This window comes from Echeneis naucrates, chromosome 16 (assembly GCF_900963305.1).
Source record: "Echeneis naucrates chromosome 16, fEcheNa1.1, whole genome shotgun sequence".
NCBI lineage: Eukaryota > Metazoa > Chordata > Actinopteri > Carangiformes > Echeneidae > Echeneis > Echeneis naucrates.
The window spans coordinates 8,336,299-8,359,266 of NC_042526.1; the positions used below are offsets into that span (position 1 = coordinate 8,336,299).

The 22,968-nt window shown below is 39.9% G+C and overlaps 1 protein-coding gene across 1 annotated transcript; it reads left to right on the plus strand.

Annotated features, from left to right (window-relative positions):
- Positions 1-367: 367 nt before the first annotated feature.
- Positions 368-11,060, plus strand: lrrc56 (leucine rich repeat containing 56). The gene is made up of 13 exons (XM_029523147.1): positions 368-435; positions 673-845; positions 1,233-1,320; positions 1,772-1,832; positions 3,054-3,150; positions 3,598-3,795; positions 5,966-6,143; positions 6,236-6,466; positions 6,568-6,635; positions 7,134-7,276; positions 7,396-7,598; positions 8,249-8,582; positions 8,913-11,060. The coding sequence occupies exons 2-13, from the start codon at positions 681-683 to the stop codon at positions 9,088-9,090; spliced, it is 1,944 nt and encodes a 647-aa protein (XP_029379007.1). The 5' UTR covers positions 368-435; positions 673-680; the 3' UTR covers positions 9,091-11,060.
- Positions 11,061-22,968: the final 11,908 nt, after the last annotated feature.

Consider the following 22,968-nt stretch of genomic DNA (forward strand, 5'->3'; position numbering starts at 1 on the left):
TGTTTCACCCACTGAAATGAATAATTCAGACAACGTTGATTTGGAAGCACATGTTTTCCAAAATCAAAGCTTGCACCGAAGCATTTGAAGGCAGCAGCAGACCACCTTGGGTGGCTTTGAAACGGAGTCGAATTGGAGGGATGTTGTGGGAGAAACTGAGCTGAACAAATTCAAATTCTTTGATAACAGGGCTATTATGGGATAATAGTCCTGTTAGTTGTTAACTGCTGTGTGTATTTTCCTTAATGTTCCCAGTGAAAGGCGTATTTTCAACGCCACCTGTGATAAATTTGAACTACATTACCCAGAGAGCCATGGGTCTCTCGAGGCCGTATCCAGGAAGTCGTCTGTGGTTGTCAAGCAAACTTTTGCCTGTAGGCGAAGTGCTTTTAAAATGTGTTGACCATCCCTCTAAACTACAGTTTCCTGCAACAGGTAAAACTCCTATCTATTATTTTGTTAGAAGTAAATTTCTTTGTCATTTCTAGCTCATAGTGGAATATTCGTTGACGTCCCTCCCTTAATACGCTACAATTTGTCCAAAGCAGGTAACGCTAGTTTGTTTGCTTATTGTATGCTAGTTAGACGAGCCGTCTCGATGAATAACGACTACGTATCTCATCAAAGCAGTCATAAACCATGTTGTTTAGTTACATCCATTGTTTCGCTCAGGTAGAGAGATGAGCTGCTGTCGTGGGTCCATGCCTCAGGTGATCCGGCCCGGTACAGCTCGGGTCCTTGTGACTGAGCTTAGTGGATCAGGATTTGTCAATCCAACTCCTACCTCAAAAACCTGCGAGGACTCAGACACAGCGGTGGAGCTTAGCCTCTCTCCAGAGAGGCTGGTAAGTTTTTAAAAGTTCCCTAAGAACTTCATCCCACTGATCCACCATCCTCTCTTCTCTTTTCTTTCATTCACGTTGTTAGTCTAGGTGCTTAATCACAACTTGATACCTTTGAAAGCTTGAGCTGAGAGATAATATTTGACCTTTCAGCGTGGTGGCATTTTAATATTTACTGTATTATAATGAGAATATTCGGGCTGTACAGCCTGTGCAGAATGCTGGGTGGACAGAACAATTTCACACCACAGCCTTCAAATAATTTATTAGATTAAATTTACAAGTGTATGTTGTAGGTAAATACAGAAAATCAAACGGAGATAGAAAAAGGCAAATTCAAGTTCATGATGCTAATCAGAGGCCAGCTTTTTTACTGATGATTTTTTACAGGAGTTGCTGTGTGGAACTCGGGACCTCTCTAATGTGACCTCACTAGAGATCTGCGTAGACACACAACAAAACACATTGGGTAACTTCGGTAAGATGTCCAATAAAGCAAGTTCTTCAATATTAATCAAGGCTTACTACTTCAAACTTTATTGCACAGCTCATTGTTCGACATTGAGTTAGTTTTTTCCCCACTGTATTTTACACAAACATGACCACACACTCAGTGACTTCAGTTATATTTTAAATGCATCAATCATTTATGACAGATGTTTGAAAAACACAAAAGATAATCACGAAGCAGAACTAGACAAATTGTTCGAGTGCACATTATGCTGCCATGCTGGATTTCCTGTCAGGTGTGCTAACCTAAGGACAAGAATGAACTTATATTGGTGGAGGAACTTCTTGATTATGCCCTTAGAAAATCCTACATTACACAACAAGCGGAGGTATGGGAGAGTGTTGTCTGTGGATACCTAGTCACCCCATAATGACATGAAGTAGAGAACGATGTTTTTGTTTATCTGATGATCTTCTAGGTGTCTTCTTGCCCAACCTTGTGCAGCTGAGAATGAATAACAGCTTGATTATGTCAGTAAGGTAGGTGTATGTTGTGTAATATCAATATTGTCTTGTAATTTTCCTAGTTCTTGCTATGTGTTCTCTTGACCACACATCAAACACACTCATACTATGTCAACATTTGGTCACAGAACATTACAAATACAGTGGATGCAAATCTCAAAACCAAAAGTAAAATCACAAATTTAACAACTCTGAATTTGTACTATTACTGTATGTTTCCTTCTCTTTACATTTTGACCTATTTTATTCATAGTTTATATTTAGAAATGAAACAAGCTTGTCCAAGTCCAGCAGACTCCAGCAGAACTTTAACTTGACCATGAGCAGGGATGACCAGTGGGGATTATTGTCATGCTTTACACTGGTCACATATGTGCTACAAGACACTTTTTAGCGAGAGGCAATGGAAGCAATAAAAAGGGAAATGCTTTGAAGCAGAAAGCCAGATCTGAAAGTGCAGTGCAGTTGGCATGCAGGTGTGGACCTCTGCTCAGCTCCAGCCAAGGTTTCCAACAGGCACTTACATGTAATTAATTGTTCCTGTATAGAGGGTAGGTGTTGAAGCTTGTAGACCTAAAGCCAACAGATTTTCTATGTTGTATGTTTTAGGCATACACATGGAGAACAGGTTCACCCACCTGCCTCACAATAAGGCACAGAGGAGTTTGTGGCATATCAGATTTCAGATTCACCCATTTGGACAGCCACAGAAAATGACAGGAAATATGCAGTTTCCACTTTGATTTCAGCCCGAGCAGTGTAACCAAACTCAGACAGAAGATAAGCAATGACGTCCAGGATGACACACACAAATGCACAAACTGAAGTGTCCTCATAACAGGACAGGTGGAGAATTGTTATTCAAGAGGCTGCTGAGGGATACAAGAGTACAATAGAAAGATAGGGAGCTGTCTGCTCCACCCTGAGAGTAGCAGAGCAGAGCCAGCCGGACATGCACTGCCTCTGATAGCATTTCCTGCTCTGGGCTGAGGGAGCTGTAGTGGACAGGGTGTGACAGTATTGTAGATACTGTGAATAAGCCTCTGCTGGAAGGATCAGAGCAGGACCGTGTGGAGAGACAAGTGGGAGGCAGAAGAGAGGCCTGCGTGTTGAGGAAGAGGAAGGAGCTTTTAACTTCAGTGTCTAAGGGACTTGATGATCTTTGTCATAATTCACATTCTTGCGTAACTCCATTCCTTGCTTCTAAATCAAATATATTCTGTTTTATCTCCTTAGAGACCTGGGAACCACCCTCTCCCACCTGCAGGTGCTATGGATGTCTCATTGCTGCTTACGGGACCTAGATGGCATCACTACTATTTCCTCTCTAAAGGTATACATTATAAATTACAAAGGGCTCTCTGGAGAGACAATCCAATAATCTGGCAAACCATTGAAAGAAAAAAAACTTGACTTGCCAAGGTTTTTAAATTTGTTTCATAACTTTCATGTAGTATTCACTAGTTGAATTGCACTGGTGACAATCTACTGTAACAATACTACATTCCATTCTCACTTCTAAATAGAAAATACTGAATTTTTTAAAGTAATGTTATACTGAATGTTGGTTAGTGACCACAGGTGTTGTGATCTTCAGATGCCAGGCTGTATGGTTTCATATGTGTCTCTCTGACTCTTGGGCTGAGTGTGTATCTGAAATGTTCCTTTCTTACTGTATAATACATTTCATGCATGCTAAGGTTTCTAATTGTCTAATCAGATCAATCTCTCTCTCTCTCTCTCTCCCTCTCTTGTTTATGAAAAACCACCCTGCTATAAGGAGTTGTATGTGGCTTATAACAGTTTGTCAGACTTGAGTCCACTTGCGATGCTGGAGAACCTGCAGGTTTTAGATCTTGAAGGAAATGATGTGGATGACTTAGTCCAGATCCAGTATCTGGGGTTGTGTGCCAATCTCCAGAGACTCACTTTGGAAGGAAATCCTGTGTGTGTGTGCCCAAAGCACACTGCCATTCAGGTAATGTTCTGCTCATTTTCTACATAACACTAAATGAAACACCTGTTAAAAAGCATTTTGTTTGAATGAGGTAATCCACATGATTTAATTACTCTTTTGTCTTCCCCTTTCAGGCTGTCTTTCATGGTCATCAAAGACATTTGAAAAGATGAGATTCTTAGAATTAGAGATCAGGAAAAAATTTAATTAGCCACAAAAGGTCATGTATCTACACTGAACTTACCAGCATCATACAAGGGTGATAATGAAAGAATAAGGACACAAGAACATGCGATTGCAGAAGTTTATGTTCCTATGTGCTTCCACGTGGATCCAGATTATAATTATAATTAAAATATTAAGAAAGTGCAATTTGCAACTTGAAATAACCTATATGATGTAGTGTAAGGGTTAGAATCAATTTGACAAAGGCTAGAACGAAAAACAGAGAGCAGTTGCGAGGCAAATAAACTCTTGAGCAAGTTGGGCAGAGTTCCTGAAAAGGAAGTGTTGTATTCAGTTGATGTTGTAAAAGCCAACTTGCAAATGCAACTTGCGGTTCTGTTGTAGGTATCATTCAGTTAGTTGTGTGTCCTTCCCGCATCCGCATTGTTAGCCATCATGGCTTTGTCTGATAATGGCTGAAATGTAATTAGCCTGTGCTAAAACATGAAGGTATCCATGCAATCTCACTACTCTGTATAAAAGTCACATAAGTGTCACACTCTTCTGTGGAAACACAATGTATTAGGTTTACTGCTTTATTTATACTTTACCGTGTAAATGGGATGTAATTGGAAACTGTTTAATATATTGTTATGATCTTATAAATGCCCAGTTCACAAAGAAGCCCATCATGGGCTAATTCACTAACATACAGCGTAGAAGCTGCATTTGTGCCTTCCATGGATTTGAGACACAGTGTGCTTTTATTTTTTTTGGGCCACTGTGAATGTATTTATTTACACCCACCAGCCGAGCATTAATTAGCAAACTAGGGCAATGAAGGGAGATGCTGAGCTGAATATGCATTAGGCCTTTGCTTTGTAGTGACTGAGGGGGTCTTGGGTTTGCTCGCTTTCCAAACTATCACTCCTCTTGCCCCACCACACACATACACACATCTGCTTACTTCCTCTCACTCAATCCTCATTCACTCCTCCTTTCTCTTTCATTTCCTCCTTGCTAGCCACTCACTCCCTTTTTCCATTCACTGCATCTGTGTGGTTTGGTGAAGGACAGGAGTGCCATGCTCTAATTTGATCACTCAGTGGCTCAGTGAGTTACTGGATTCTCCCTCTCCCTCTCTGTCCTTTCTGCTTAGTGATAAAAGACCAGACTTCACTGCAAAGTGCCCACTGTGGAGTTAAGTAGCACTAGTTGTTAACCTGCTCCTTCCTTCATTGCTTAAAGTTAGGTTTCATCAATAAATAAAAGACAAAGGAGGAAAAAAATAAGTAGATATATCATGAAGATGACCAAAAAGCAATATCTTGATATGATACGAGTAACTGTCTGTAAACTGTATGTTTGGACTACTAACATAGCAATGGCTTGGTTGACTATATACTCCAATATTTATAACATCAAAATGATAACATAAGAGTCACCTGACATCTCCTTTACATGTTATCCTGGATCGTTGTCTTGTGTTGGTCATACCCCCCATACTGTAATATTATGCATTATTTAGTATAGCCAAATCACAGAGCACTCAAGGTATAATGGAATCTAATTTAGATTAGAACTGCAATGATTCCATTATTTGGAGCCATGTATCTTACCAAAGATATCATTAAATAGATCAGTCAATATCAAGCACAGAGCTCAGTAGTTTATTAAATTAGTCAATTATGTATTTTGTGAGTGTGTGGTGTCATGAGTATCAATCTTAGATATGATTTTGTCATATTAAACCTCTTCATGGCCATACTACAAATATATGCATTACTATTATTTTCATACATTAGTCAGTCACTGCTATCCACATTAATCTGAAATTAAAAAAAAAAATAAAAATAAAAATATGGAGGGTGGTGAGCATCCACCCTCCGGAATACTTCAGTTTCTGCAACTTCTGCACCTACATTAGAAGTGGGACCAGTCAGCTATGCAGATGCTTGAAATTTGCCCCTTCACAGAACTGTCTTTCCTTCACATTTCACTCTTCTCTCTGTCTTATGCTACCCAGAGTGCAGACTATAGCTATCGGGCCACAGTGAGGGAGTTGGTCCCTCAGCTATGTTACCTAGACGATGTGAGGGTAGAGGAGGACAGGCTGAGCTGCAACAGCACCATGGGAGAAGACTGGGCCATGCTCCGAAACTCCATCAGAGACCGCAACCCCTCTCACAGCGCTACTGAAGATGGTGTGTGTATGTAATTGTTTTTCTAAGTGAGTGATGCAGACCAGTTAAATACAACAATGCATTTAATAGGCCACTCACTTGTGTCTTTGCAGAGGAGACATCACACAGTGGGTGTCCTTATAGCAGACCTTACTCAGCCAGGCGCCCTGCATCCAGCCAGTCTTGTGTCTGGCCACTCTTGTCAGCGGGTTCCAGACCACACACTGGCTCCAGAGTCATGTTAACAACCAAACTAGGAGTCTTATCCCCCCCTGGATCCAGACCTTGTTCTGCAGACAAGGAGCTCTCAGCAGTAGAGGCAGAAACCAGCCTCATGACTCACGGTAAAGACTCAAAAGCAGTCTTTACTCAACAGTGCCACCAAGAGGACTCTTTTTTTTTTTTACTGATTTTCTAACATCCCTCTTGTCTGTTAATTTCAAAGGAGCTGGTAAGATCCTATTCTGTGGAAACCCAATCCAAGCTATTCGAGCGAGACATGAGAAGCTGAGGGTATGTGGTTTGTGTTGCAACAACAGATGTTCTTAAATGCCATGAAGAAATCCATAAAATTGTGTATTAAGAGCATTAAGTGTTCACAGAAAAGAGCAAACCCTCTGGACTTGGCAGGCTGTTATAGCTGTCTGGCACCAGCAGCTCATCTCTTTAATATAATGTCGGTATAAACAGTAGGAGTTAATCATTAGCACAAGAGCAGAAACCTGAGAGGACTAACACAGTGGTAGGAGGACACAAGGTATTGAGATATGTGAGGGATGCAGCAGTGTTAGAGAGACTTGACAGATGGGGCCCTATCCAACACAAACACCACTGCTGTCACTCTCTGTTTTCCTCTTCCCTATTGTGCAGTCTGCCCCTGTTGTGTTTGGCCAGTGCACAGGTGCACATCCATAATTGATGTACTCATTTCTTAAGACTCTATTCTTCTGTTATGTCTTGGAGCTTCCTTTCCTATCATCATGTTCATGCTCCTTCTCCTCTGTCTCTTAGACGGCACCCATCAGGTCTGTTTTCTCACCCCGTGACGTTCGTATCCACGTACCAGAGCACACGTACGACCTTGAGGAGCCTGATGCTAGAGAATGCAGTGATGTGTTTGCTGAGCTTAGAGCTTGGAGGGAGAAGCACAGCAGGTACTAAGTACTTCCACAGCTAAATGAGGGCCGATTCTTAACCTCCATCTTGCAATGACACATTGACAGCTAAAACCCTGTACAACAACCAACCAACATAATTATACTGCTCTTTATAGGCGTCTCCAGGCCATAGAAACAGAAAGATTACCACAGGTCTTAGTCATCCAGCACAGAAATGAAGAAGACGAGGGAAATGATGAAGAGGAAAGTTTTGAGCATGCCAGGAATGACAGTGGTGATGAAGAACATGAAGAGGAACAGCACAGTGACAGCCTTGGCAATGTCTCACCAGATTCCTCGTTCAAGTCCCTTTCTCCAGGTGACTACTTATTGAATGGTTGTCTTCTGTTGCTCTTAAAAGTATGTTTCCTATAAGTGAATAAAAAACCTAAGCCTTTCCACAATAGAAGCTATTATAAGTTAACAAAGCTATGTCAAAATGTATGGCTAGACAGCCTCGTGGGCATTCTGCCTAGTGTCAGTGCCTTATCTGTTTTGTATCTTTTCTGCTATTCTCTGCTCTCGTATATACATATATGTATTTTAATAAAGGTTGTCTTCATTTACACATTTTCTGTTTCTGTTGCTAGACAACAGACAAGTATGATACAGTGATTGAAATGCAGACCACAAATTTTACTTTCAAGCCTTTGACAAGTTGCTAGTCTGCTACTAAAATCCTGACAAAATTTACAGTCCCTAATAGAAATTGTGAGTGCTAATTTATTTTGAAAGAACAACAAATGGGAAAAATACAGTTCCATGGCAGTTGGACAACCAATGGAATGACGAACAGTCTGTCAGTAGGTCAGTCTGTTCGTCAATCAGTGAGTCAGCGACATTCACTATTAAAGTGTTATTCTCGACAACCAAACCAAAAACAGACAGAACAAGACAAACAAGACATAACAAGACAAAACAAGAATGTATGGCAACTCCTGACTCCATTTATCATGATTTTGCTTTCAGACCTGTACCAGAGAGAAGCCTTATCCCCTGACATGGCTCAACTGTACCTGTGCAAAAACACCACGCTGTCCCCTTCTCCTCCTGCCAGTGCCACAGTAGCTTCTCGTAGTCAGATCCAACAAGGGATTCGTGCACGGAGGCTTCGGCTCAACCTGGCCAAATCTGACCACTTATCCAGAGTAGGCTGTTCCAACGAGACAGGTACAACAGCAGGAGACGCAAACCAGGAGGTCAAGCATGTGACCGGAACCAATGTGCCTTTGTTACCCCACCCTGCACACATACCCTGCCAGCCACCAACAAGTGTTGTGGGTAAAGATCTTGTGGATTCACGGTATGGCATTATATATATAATCACTATTAAAGTTTAAATAAATATATAGATGCATATGTACAGTGAATTTGTTTTCAAACTTTTATGAATATGTTTCCCAAATGTGGGACTTATATGTAATAGATTTTAAGTTATTAAATGACCCGATTGTAATGGAGAATTAACTGAGAGAGGTCTGGGGGTAGTTATCAGATAAGTGCTGAAAAACATTTTTGCAATTTGGGGAAAATATACTTTTAGACTGAAATACATCTCTTAACTGTAGTTTGAATAAATGATGTATGAATTATTTTTTTTTTACCTTTTAAAGAAAGGTTTCCTGTCTTTCAGCGTAAAGATGGACTCATCCAGTGTGCTGTCTGGGAACAAGCACTTTCGCACACGTCAGATATCTGAACTTCGGAACAGACTTTGTCTCATTCGTCCTCACACAGCAATGGCAGCTTTACAGAAATATCACCAGCACCACATGCTCCAACCCAACAGAGGGAGCTCACCCCCAGACTGACACCACAATAGGCTGATGTTTTTGCTGCCCTGCAAAGGAGGAGTGTTATTATTGTGTGACTGTGCTGGACCACGGAAAACGGAAAGGGTCAGCAAGTAGGCCAATTGAGAGGAATATGCTTGGAAGTTTACCTGCACGATATTTTGCGTTGTGTTGGGATTACCTGTATTTTTGCCATAAGACTTTATCTCTTCTTTGTTCAAAGAGGATTATTGAAAGCAGTCCCATTGGTGCTATCGCCATCCTTTAGTATGAATAACTGTCTAAATAAGATGACTGACAGAGTAGTACTGGATTTGCTAGGATAATTCCTTTAATGCTTCTGAGTTGACGTTTAGTTAGAGAAAAATTTACGTGGGGTGTAATTAATCTCACATTCATATTTCTCAGGTTGAAATATTTTATTAAGATTAATTATTATTTGTTTTTTCTTGCATTTGACACAATTAAATATCAAACAATTTAGGATTATTTTGGTTTTCTTTCATTAATACTGGGATGCTGGTTTAATAGAATGTAAATGTAAATTACATTCTGTTGGTAGTGAAGTGGAGGGTCAGGGGACCAGGATGAGCTACATAGTGCGCTGAAAGTAGAAAGTCAGAGGGAAAGATACACTACAGAGTGAAGATTGAGAGGCATCTTCAAAACAACAATTCCAGGGGAGTCTGGAGAGTCCTGAAGATCATCTCAGGCCACAGCAGGGGTCCTGGGAGGGATTCTGTAGCTGGAGGTGGTGAGTGGGCAATTGAATTGAATCAGCTTTTGTTACAGATTTCTTCCTGCTCCTTACCCCTCCTCCACCAAGGGGAGCAGAGCCCAGCTTGCACCCTGGACACTACATCTGAGCATCATCAACCTCAGACTCCTGAAGGAGTGTGCAGACCAGCTCTGTCACATGCTCCTACACATCTTCAACCTAACGGCCTGAGCCTGGAGAGGGTCTCAGACTTGTTAAAGACTTCTGAAGACTCTGCACTCCAGGGAGCCTAACCACTTCAGACCTGTGGCCTTCACCTCTCACCTGATGAAGACTATGGAGAAGGCAATCTTGAACAACCTGGTGAGCTCGGAGCTAGACCCCCTGCAGCTGCATCATTGACTTTGTGTACTGATCTGATTGTAACCTCCTTCAGCTAGCTCCAGCACAAATGTATCCAAACTTTTGACAGGTACTGCATATGTAGACAGAACTAAAACTGCAGAGTATATATTTATCGGCGCAACCTTGATATATACTTATCTGTGTATTGCAAATATTTTTTATATTATCCTATCCCTATTCCCTATTTCTTATATCTATCTTCTTTTTAATTATCTTCTGTTTTTGCTTTCTATCTTTGTGTATTGAGCTGCTGTATTGGAAGTTCTTCACTCTTTGAGGGAGCAATTAAGGGTCATCTCAACTTGTCTTGAAGGTTAAATTTACCTAATGAAAATTAGAATTTCATCCTCATTTGGCAAACATCCCCTCAACCCCCCACCCCGCATTTTAACAAGCTTCAATTATTTCATTGTCCACATCAGTGGACCTACATCAGTGATTCACATTATACATACACAAACATGAAACATGCAAGCTTTGGATTTGCACACTCTTAATTATATGTTCTAACTCTGACGGGTCCTATTTTTTTTTCGAGAGTTATGCAATTTAATTGTCCATTGAATATACATTATATGTTTTATATGTGATCAGAGAGTGATGTCCCAACAGTGTTGTAGTAGATGAAGCAGAAAAATGCAGTGACATTTACCACCCTAACAGTTCATCAGGGTGTGTAAAATTTAGAGAAGTGGTTTGTTTCATAGTTGTCTCATCAATTCCACAAATTCCATTTCAGGTGAACCGCTACCAGCAGGCTGACATTTCCAAACCTGCCCGCTGTTATGTATGAATACTTGGGCACACACAGACAAACATCTGAGATCACTTCCCAAATTTCTGTCAACCATATACCACTTGAGTCCAAAGAAAAAGATGTAAATAAAGGAATGTCAAAGCATAGACTGCAGTTGAGCTTCAAGAGTTCTGTCAATGCTACACTACAGTGTTGAACTAAGAGATGTATACGTGTCAGACACAGGAATGTATATATGTCTATACGTGTAAGCATGCATAGCCCCACGATCATTTCACAGCTCTTATGAAACCACATTGTTGTATGTCTTTACTTGCAGAAACTTTACCCTACTGCACATGGCTGCTCCATCTGCAAGACTGTCCCTCTCCTTCAATCCCTCTCGGGTGTTTTCAGCCGTACTCTCATCACATTGTAGCTATTATGTCTTAAGACACAAATGGAAGAGAAAGGAATGAAAAGTGAGGCCTTTTGTGGTGGGAAAGTAGGATCGTATCCACCTTCTTTCTCTCTGTAATTCCTCTGAAAGGTATTACAGTATTCTCACATCTGGTGAGGGCCTAATCTGGTTATCATGAGATAATGTAACTAAGACGGGGGGCCTAGAGTTTATCTACTGATTTTAGATAGTAAATATTATGAGAAAAGCTGAAAACTGGATTGCAAAGAAGAATAATTTCCTTTTACATGTCTGATATGTAGTGAGACAACAGGTTCTTCTCAAAAGCATCCATCTATAACAGTTTATCTGATTTGAGAAAAAAAAAATCCCGTTGTGGTTAGAAAAGTCAAGAGTTTGTGGATATTACCTCTTTCATCAAAGTCAAAGAAAAAAACACTACACATACACTCAATACGCTGCATTATAACATTGCTATGTAAAACCTTTTTCCTAATGATGTTTACAAAAAGCAGGTGACTCATATCATTAAGACAAATAAATAGTAAATAAATAAATAAATAAATAAATAATACAAATGATTCCTGTCACTCACCAATATACAAGCAATCATACAAGGGGAAACAAAGAAATTGACACTTTTAATACAATAACATGGACAAAACTGCCAGCAGATTCTGCAAATAACAGTAAAACATACATGAAATATATTTGTATATTGCATATTGTATATTTTATAGAAAATATACAAGATATAGTTGATATGAGTCAATAAAAGGGCACCTCGGCGATGAAGTGGATAGAACTGTTTCCCCACAGTAAGAAGGTCACAGGTTTGGTTCCCTGCCTGGGGCCTTTCTGTGCAGAGTTTGCATGTTCTCCCCATGCTTGCCTGCGTCTCCTCTGGGTACTCTGGTTTCCTCCCACCATCCAAAGACATCATGTTTGGGTTGATTGGTGACTCTAAATGGTCTGTAGGTCTGAGTGTGAGTTTGAGTGGTTGTCGGTCTCTGTCTGTCTCTGTGTGTTGGCCCTGTGATGGACTGGTGACCTGCCCAGGGTGAGCTGAGATTGGCTCCAAAACCCTCTGCCAACGGAAAAGCGATAGAAGGATAGAACGAATTCAATGAAATTAATTTTCATGTCATGTTCGTTGAGCTTCAACCATTTCCCTAAAAGATGCCTTCAAATATGTTAGAGACAGGAAGTTTGCAGAATAATGTAATTATATACAGTACCACTGCATCTACATGCACCCTTATCTATAAAACAGGTAGGGAATAAATTACAGAGAAACACTTAGTGACAAACAACACACCAAATTAACTTTATCATTTAAAAGAATACATTTAAATTTTATTATCTGATGACAATATGACTAACTTCATGTGGGACACGCTGTAACTGAAAATACTTTGAGAATGAGTTCAGACAGGCCCAGTAGAGGTTGTTTGTACAGTACAGGTAAAACCACAGGATCCTGCCGGAAGGAACATTCCTTTCACTGCCACATGTTTGGACTGCATAACTCATTTTATCTTGACACCTTTATAACCAAAGGCAGACACACAGTCTATAATAATATACAAACGGAAAACAATGGCTCACAATTATGCTTTCATGTTTTTAGCTTTCCTGTTCAGGTTACATATTCTTTGTGACACAGAAGTTATATATTTTCATGACGAGTCAATATACAGTACAATATACAGTTCCTGTTATGCAAAAGTTCTTCTATCGATGCTGGTTTTCTTTTCATGTGGCCAAGTACATCATAAGATAACAAATGGATATACAGAGTACAAGCACTATCATGCAAGGAAAAGGTTATATCAGCAACAACACCTTAAGGCTCTCCTCTCACTCATTCTTTTGCAACATTGAATTGATAATTGACAGCCAAAGCTGCATTTTTTTTGCTCATTCTGTTTCAAGATCATGCATTAGAGCATCCAGAGGCACTGGGGATTACCTGTTATTCAAAAGGAAGAGGATAAATTCAGCGGGACTGGAACAACCTACAAATACTGCATACATCAATTTTTGATCGCTGTGTCTTGGCATGCTTTTAGAGAAAGTTCACGGCTTAATAATGAGTGTTTAATAATCTATTCCAACAGATGAGCGCCAAGAACAGCTGTTGTGTGTTTTGCTGCTTTGTGATTCTTTTTCATTTGTGTCTTCTTCAGAAACTCTTGCTTTATTGTAGTGATTGCAATTTGTGGAAAAAATATAAAATGTATTTTAATTTTCATTGGTTGTCAAAGCCACAAATAACCAAATAAGATCTTATAGTGGAAGGAATGTTTGGCCCAGAAAAGTAAATATTGCAGCAACATTCACAGAAAATAGGCTATTGTATCGTATATATTGCAATTTATATATTGTTGTTCCAGAAAATTATCGTATTTTGCACTTTCCGTCTTGGCAGACTTTGCAGAGATAATCTTTTGTTGACGACTGCTTGAGGAAATAAATTAGTTACGACAGACAATTATAATCTTTCCCCTCCAACAATTCCACGCACTCATGACCCAACCAGGTGTTGCAACAACTTAGCATCCACTGCGTCATACTAGCATTTTGTCAGAAATGATAATGTTAAGTTCTCTGGTGAAATAACACGGAGTTGGGAAATAAGGGGGGAGATTTTGGACTTTTTGGAAGCCAATTGCTTCTACAGTGGTTCCTTAGTTACATAGCCACATAATCCAGGAGATTAGTCCAGTGTAATTTTTCTGCTGCTTGCAAGTGAACTCTTCTCTAAAATATCAGCCTATTAAACTGCCTGTTTTGCTACCATCTCCATGAGACTGGGGCTTTCTCAATTCCTGCAAAATGGGATTATTTTTTTCTTTAAATGAAAATAGATAAGGACCTAATTCCCATGTCAGCATCTCTAATCGGCTGTGTGTGGGGCTCACTAACAGTTATCAAGTGCAGTTTCCTCCAGCATCTTGTCTAAGATGCGCATATTTCAAATTTCCTGAAAATTATCTCATAAGATATTTTACTCCTATTTACTTATTTTTTTTCCCCCTCGAACATAATTAAATAACTCCTTTAATTTGAAACCGCTGGCCGGATGTTGTAATGCTTCTGTTTCCGGGATGGCTCCACACCAGCGGACTTTCGCCCACGGACAGGATCGACTTACTCCGTCGGTTGTCCCTTGGACCGACATCGTCCTCTAAATGTCCTGTAAGTTGTTCTCAGTTGGTGTTTTGCTTGTTTTGTTTTATTGTAATGATGTGAAACGGAAATGCTTTTAGACACCGAGACAGGATGCAACAAGTGGCGGCAGAAATGTCGGTGCACCTGCACGGTGAAGCCGAGCTAAAGACGAGCCGGACCTCCAAACTTCTCCCTCTCAACTTGTTGTGTAACTAACTTTTGTTTGGCTCAAAGTTACAGACAAAGTCAGTAAATTTCTGCCTCCTTCGTCATTTTTACTTTCCAGCAGTTTTTCCCGCTGCCTGCGTGGTTCAGAGTTAATACCGATTTTTGCTTTTACGTCAAAATATGTGTAAAAGTCATTTAAACCGTGCTCAGTAAACTCAGCTCGGGCAATGTCCAATATTAATAACACGTTGAATATAAACAAACAAAACAAAAACAGAAAAATCCCAGTAATAATAAATTAAACAGTACACTCACAACATCATAAATACTAAGCATCATCTCAACTGCTGTGTTTGTGCTCAGCATTTCTCAGTGTAACTGAGTTAACACATTTGCATTTTCATTTAAATCAGAGAAGACCGTTTATTTAGTGATAGAGAAAACCTTTGTTGTTGTGCTTACTAAATAGATGCTGTAACATATATCAAATAAATAGTCAGTTTACAGATCCAATTTCATCTGTTAGTGGACTATGAAACTTTAATGCCATTATTGTTGAGCTTTTTTTTATTTATGTTATAGATTTAAACATTATTGAAATGTTCATTTGTGTTTGCTTATTGCTTTAGGTGTTTGTTAAAAAAAGAAACTCTTTCTCACGAGTTAGATTTGTTATTATAAACTTTTCCTAGTTATCTAACCACAAGTGTTCTCGTTGCTCATACACAAAAAGGCTTTATGTTTATCACTTTCCCATGTTTACGAGTCATTGACTGTTTTTTTTTTTACAGTTTTTTTGGTTTGCATATTTGCTTCTTCCCAATCATGTTTGTTAAACTTCCTCTTATTCTGTTTGTATGGTTTCTTTCCTCCTTCCTTTTATTTTAATAGAGTTGTTTTCTTCCTATTTCTTTGGTTTTCCTACCTCTCTGAAAGTGAATCGTGGTATGTTGTAAATGGTTTTTATGGCCCTGCCATGTGTCTGTGTTAATCATTTCATGCATGTTTAATGTAATGGAACCTTTTTTTTTAGTTTGTTTTTTTTTAACCAATTAATCTTTCCTATCTGATTAGCATCAGGAGGACCCATAATGGATTTTATTTTCAGGAGAAAGTGAGGATGAGGCAGAGATAGTTTTCACTTTCACTCATTGTCACTATTTTTGTTTTGGAAGTTGTAACCAGATTCTCTCTTTTTCCGTTCAGACTGATCTGATGTACATATAAAACACAAGATTTATCAAGGAGAATTTAACTTTACTTCTTGAGAATTTCTGAGCAAGTAAATTGATTCATGCACAGCACTGGAGTTGATACTAATTTAGTATTTCCGTCCCATGTTTTCCCATCATAAATTTGCAGCTCACCCTGTTTGCAAGTCTGGAATGAAATGGAAAGTAGGACAAAAAGTTGACAGTTAAGAGTTTAGCTGCTTGAGCTCGTTGTCTCCTCCATATAATTAAAACCGTACACAGTGACTCATCTGTCCAGCTGCTCAACACCAGAGAATGTAAAGACTCGTCCACCAGCTGAGAATCCCACACGCCCACATCCCCAATCTTGGTCTGGCAGACACTAAATCATTGCAGCACCAACACCCTTCCACTAAAGTATTGACTTTCAGGAACATTGGGATAGATTATCTTCACAAAAACTCTAACTGGAATTTAAGAGACTTAAATTTTGCCTTCATCAAAGCTATTGGATGAACTTACTGAATTTATGATCCTCACATCTCTTGCAAATTTGTTTGCCATCATTTGATGGGAACCAATATGTATGCCTTCTAATATGTAATATAAGTATCAAATTACATTGGTTTTTAGCATCAAGTGCATGCTGTGTTTAAGTGTTTTTTTTCCCTTTATTTTATTAAAATGAAACAACATAGACTATTATAGGTTTAGGTAGGAAAGTAAACAATGCAGACAACTTCACGTTATGAATAGGGTACAAACCATAAAAAACCCTGGTATTGTTAAAAAAAAACGGAAAAAGCTAACTGTTTCTTTTGACATTTTCTAATTAGATCTAATCTCTTGGTTGCTTGTTCAGTGTCATCAAAAGCATCACAGAAAGTTGCAGTAAGCCGAAAGCAAGAATGTGTCAATTATCTATTGACACTGTGTTATGTTTGGGGAAAAAAACAAAACAAACTAAATCAATAGCAGAGCTTCAGACTTGTCCTTGCTGCCTGTGCTCTGGATGCTGTCTGCCCAGTTACCTTCTCTGGCTGTGGCTCATTTGTTATCCTGTCACATTCACACTGTGCAGAGGTAATTTAGCCCCCTTTTCACTTGGTAAATGCTTTCCTGAGAACAAGACCTGTCTGCCGCCACTGAAGTAGGGTAATTTTCTGACACTGAGGCAATGCATTACGCAGGAGATGATTGTGTTCAAGTGTACTGTATATTGCTGAGAAAGTGATAGATGTCTGATTTCAGTCTGAGTGATAAACCTGCTGCCTAACATTTCTAGATGCTGCTCTGTTTGGAATTTATGCCAGAGAGCTTCACTATAATTTATTTCACCTCTTTGGGAAGATGCCAGTGTGCACAGCAAAAGGATGATCTACTTCACACTCGGAGGGGCTATGATTTTGAAGTCTTTGTCTTGTGCAGTGGACATATACAAAATGTTAAATTGTTTTATTTTTTTTTTGCCCTGTTTGGGCTGCAGGTAAAAAAAAAAACCTTAATGAACTCAGAGTCAAGTATGTTTAGCTAGTTCATCTGAAAAACAACTCTAATCTGCAGCCCAAGAGTTTAACCTGACACTACATTGGCAAGATTATGCAATATTGGATACCATGTTCTCTTCAGTAGTCTGCTGAAACTGAAAAAGGAACCTGAAAAGGGCTTGTGCATCGCTGAGTTTTACAGATAGTGTGGCTCTGCTGGCTTCCTCTGTTTAATGGGTGTTGTTTATAGGCAGCTATAAAGTGATCCGAATGAGGATCAGCATCTCAGGGTCTAAAGCCACAGTAACCTTTTGGAAAACAGTGGGTGGGCCCCTTTGTGATGTTTTCCTCTAAATGAATCTGTCTTTGGGTCCTGCCCTGAGAAATGTCAGAGCCTTTAATCAACACATGTTGCACCATCTTCAGTGAAGTAGAAAACTCATTGCTATCAATTTGAACCCCCTGGACAATTATATCATGACACATGAAACCAAAAGTAGTGATGGACTGTCTGTCCAAAATAAGTCGCGTTTAGGATGTAATTGACATTCATAATAGAAAATTTGACTTTCAAAGATAAGTCCACATATTCAATACAGCACCTTCTGCAAATGATAGACTTGATCTTCAATTTTTTTGTGTTATCAGCCCAACTTTAAATGTTGTCCCATCTATCAAAACACTGTGATCTGATTCCTAACCAACACTTAAAATTGACTAAGACTGCAGTAGTTAACAGATAACACATCTATGATTTAGTAAATCACTTAATGATATAACAAACTCAGTTTTTACTAGTATCATGAAGTATCATTATTTTGAACTTCATATTGGTGCACTAAGGATTTCTTTAAAAGTAATAGATCCATTTCCAAGAATAGATATGAGGAGGAAACTTTGATTTCAGTTATGCATCGATGGTTGACACTATATGGGTTGAATGTGGTGAAGGAAAGTAATGTTTTCTGCACTCTCTATATAAATGGCCTAATATGGAAGTAGATAGGTGCTGTTAGTGTGCCAGCTGGAGATAGAGCTGCATCATTAGTGTCACACTGTGCTGCTCAGCAATGTTCTTCTTCGAAATCAGAAATGGGATAGTCGACCTGCTTGCTGGGCAGCTGACATGGAAATGTGGAAAGATGAGGTTGAAATGAGTTTGTGCACTCATTAGTAGGATGGAGCTGGGCCTGGTCATTTGTTTCCTGCCTCTGCAACTCAACTCAAATTCAAACGCTAGAGTCTACTTTATTTTTCTTCATTTCTCCCAGTTTTTCTTTGTCTTTCTCTTTATTTTCCCTGTCTTCATCATTCTCCACCCCCCCCAAACACTATACTTTTTTTCTCCTCCCTTCTCACTCTGTGCTTAGGGAGTGGTATTGGGGCAGTCATGTGACTTTTTGTCTGAACACAATTGCCGGTGTTTGCCATTGGTCCGATTTCCTTTGAAAGCGCGTCGGTTTCCCGGGTGACAGGGAATGGCGGCACCACTTCACTTTTCTCTGCAGCTGCCCCCGCCCTCCCCTTTAGCATTGCTCTGAGCTGGCCTCTCTCTCTCTCAGTTGCTCCGTCTCTTCCACAGGCTGCGGTGGATCAGGTGGCCCGTGAGTTGGACACACAGTGACAGTGACAGGGCTGTCGTGCTCTCCCTCTTCCCCCTCCTCATGCTCTTCTCCTTTTTCAGTAAGCAGTCACAGGGACTTTTCAGGGACTATTACACTGCAAAGGGTGAGTGAAACAATTGGCTTTATTTGTTCAGTTTTAGATGTTTCCCTTTTTTTAAAACACTTTTTTCATTAATCTTTTTCTTGAGCACAAGAAACAGTCTTTTGAGTTGAGCAAAATCTAGGCCTGTTTCATCATAATTTAAATATTGATTCACTGGTTAGAAGTTCATTAAAAATGAATCATTGTTTATTTGATAGATGCTCATTTGACAGATGATTAGTCACCCTGACCTCATTATTCTACAGGAAGATCAGTTGGTGAGTGACTCATTCAGAATTTTTTTTTTTTTTTCAAGCAGCATGAATGTGTGCCTTGAAGTCTGCTAATGTAAGTGTGTGTCTAGGACATATTTAGAAAATTCGGTATAGTACAATACTGACCTTACATAGTTGTGGTCTTGGCGTGGATTTTAAATGTCCAACAGGATTAACAATGAGTGAAACCATGTGGAAACAACATGATCAAGATAGGCCAAAGTTATTTTCTTGCTGTAAGAGAGCTGTTCAGAGGGCTTAGTTCTTTTTTATGTTCCATGAAAGATTGAACAGCTGTGTGCGCTGTCTGCTCCGCTCGGCTCGTCATGGCACTAACACAGTATGAGTTGTGTTTGGGATTGGGCCGCTTTGTGAGGATTTTCTGGCAAGGTTACCATCCTGAAGTGGCGCCCTCAGAGCTCCCCATCTTGGGCTCTGCCAGCCAGGTGGTCACCTCTGTTTTTGGTTGCTGTGGCAACACTGAAAGCTGGCCCCCAGCAGCCCCTCCCTCAGGTGCACTTAATCTGATGACCTGGAGGGTCCTCCACACACACACACACTCACACTTACACAAACACAAACACACAAGCATTTGTTTTGGTGACACTTGATCTGTCATAAAGACAAGTTAGTGCCGTTGAATGACATTTTTTGACTTTATTTGAGGCTGTAAATATTTAGAAAAGCAGGCTTCACTTCATGCTATAGTCTTGTCCTTTTGTAATCAATCAAACCACTAATGTTTGACTGTTGGGCTTAGACTACCTTAAGCAGGTGAAGAGTATGGTGTGTCAGATAAAACCCAGGTGCTGTCTAAGATCTTGGAACTTGTATTTGATTTTGCAAAGTGTACAATTTACCTTTTCACATTGATTGTTAACTCCAGACAACCAGGTTTGATTTAAGGTTCCAGAGTTGAGTGATGTGGAAAAGAAAACCTTTTTATGAATATGATGTTTTAGACATATCGTTGTCTGGTCCGTATTGAGTGTCAGAATAATTATTAAGTAAACTGGAAGCAGGACTTGGGTGAGTATCATTGATCTATTGCCTGGTATGACATATGCTGATGCAACAAGGAGGAAACTGGTGCTGAGGCCTTGTTGTTGTTTCTGACCAACTGCCGTGATGTCACCAGTGCTGACCTGACAATCCTAACATTCCTGCTGATAGGGTTTTATGCAGACACGAAGGAGAATATGTGGGAGACGTGGGAGATTTGCGCAGACTTGCACACATATGGCCTTTGTCTAAATGCTGATTAGTAATCTGGTATATCCACCCACCCACCTACACACACACACACACACACACACACACACACACACACACACACACACACACACACACACACATACGTCATTAATTCAGCATCACGTATGTGCCCACTCTAGCACACATTGAAACCCTCTGCTACTCAGATAAAGATGATGATGGCAGTCTCATCAGCCTTGTTAAAATTAAAGTGTCTGCACTTGAAGTTCTGGTGAATCAGTTTTTACATATGCCACTGCCTCAATTTAAAATGACTATTGTTAAAGCTGCATGATTAGAGATATTCCATTATGCACTGGTGTCATCATGTCTTTGTGTGTGTGCACATGCGTGCATACATCACTGTTTATTTGTGTACCTTTAGAGCATGATTATGGCTACAAAAGATCTTCTTACCGTAACACAGCTACAGTGTTCCTTTGATCCAGTAAAGCTGCAGAAGGAAAGAGATGAGAGGCCTGGTGCAGCAAAAGCTTTTAAATGCTGTTGTTCCTGCAGGTGTTTGGATAGTCCTTTCCCCTCCCGACACTCAGTGAAATAGACCAACGTTGTGAACAATGATTCAAATGAATGGACAGAGAAGTCAGGGTGAAATCCTGAAAGTGCACCTTCATTTTGTTGTACATTTGTGTATCATGAAAGTATTTTGGCTCTTGGATTTCTTGAAATCTTAGTCTATAAAGACGACAAAGCATTTAGACAGCAAATGTGAGAAATTGTTTTTCCACAAGCAAGGGAGAGAAAGGTGTAGACAGACATACTAGACAGCAGTGAGAGTCCCGGGACCTCTCCCTTGCTCAGTGGGGAGCTTACAAAGCTTTTGTTTACCCTTGACTCTTGACCTGCACCACCTGATAGCTCCCCTCTCACTAACCCATATTTCCTGTCCATCAGATCCTCTCACGCCCCAGCAGTTGTACCCCCCCTCCAATTTAGGCCAGTCTTTTTCTTTTCCCTACTCTCTCTTTGTGTTTGGGTCCTTGCTCTGTCATGGCACACAGTGTGGATCGAACTTGTTGCTTGGGTCCTCTCTCTGTCCAGAATATCCTGAGTGGGTGTGGTCTCTGGCACAAAGAGATGTTGATTTAGCTTTGACTGTCTTTTATTCTCTGATCCACTTCCTTGGGAAAGAGCAAAAGAGAGAAATTATATGATTAAAGTGCAGTTGAGGTGCACTGTCAACATCCCATACTACTCAGTGCATGAGGAAAAGTTGAGTCAAGTCAAAGCTTTATCCCTGTACTAATCAGGTTGGCTGTAGCCTACTTCCATTTAGTGATAAGAACGGTGCTGAAGAGCACAGTGTGATACTAATGGTAGAGCTTTATCTCAAGAGACAGAGAGTGAGTATATGTCTAGAGGCAGGATGGAAACAGATTGGCTTAGCTGGAGCTAGGATGAAGGAGACAGTTTGAAGCACTAGTTACTTCCAAGAGGACTGCTTGAAAGTAGTGATGGACAACTCCACAGCCTATTGTCAAGGTGTGAATTTATTTGACCTCTAAAAATAACTGTTTATAGATCTCCTCAAAAATAAAATACAAGGCAGTGTTAGAGGTAGAAATGTTTTTTTCAGTGATGATGATTAGTCTCGAGCCAGGACGGACTGGTTCTGAATGAAAAGGGAGAAAAAGAGACAAAAGAGAAATGGTGCAGGAGTGCGGCCAAAGTCCTGACAACTTGGAAGCAGCAAAAAACTAACTGAGGATCTCTTATGTGCTTTGTTCAGAGAGAAAAAAGTAAGGCTGTAGGTTTTTTTTAACTGGCTTCCATTCTGACCTGTGTTTGGAGGGATACACAGCTTGTTTACCAGCTGTGCATATGCTAATCCAGATGAACCTTTCTTCCTGTTGTTTCCACTTGAGACTCCCCTGTCATCTATTTGTCCTCAGCTTCACCTTGGTAATGTATTTTCAATACAGCAGTTGTTATTTGTAAAGAGATGATTTAGTGACATTAATTTACTTCCAAAACATGAATCATCTTTGTGAGCTATGTTTCTGGGGGAAAAAACCAAAAGTCTTTGTCTGTTCTTGGTGTGGGATGTGCTATATTTATGTCTCAGCAGTGCAATTACCTTCACTGGCGAAAGCCATCTCGCTTGTCATAATGATACACAAGGCATAGCTACACTACTAGAGCAACAGCACTGGCCTGACCATAATGAGATTGCAATACTATACTTAGGCATGTTTGGCACAAACAGAGCATTACTACCTTATATCGGTGCCATGAGTATGAAAACCGATGTCAACAAAAGTTCAGGATTTTGTAACTTGTTTTTGTGTCTGAAAATAGACGGATAGTATTCAGCCCCCATTTCATTGGCTGCCTACA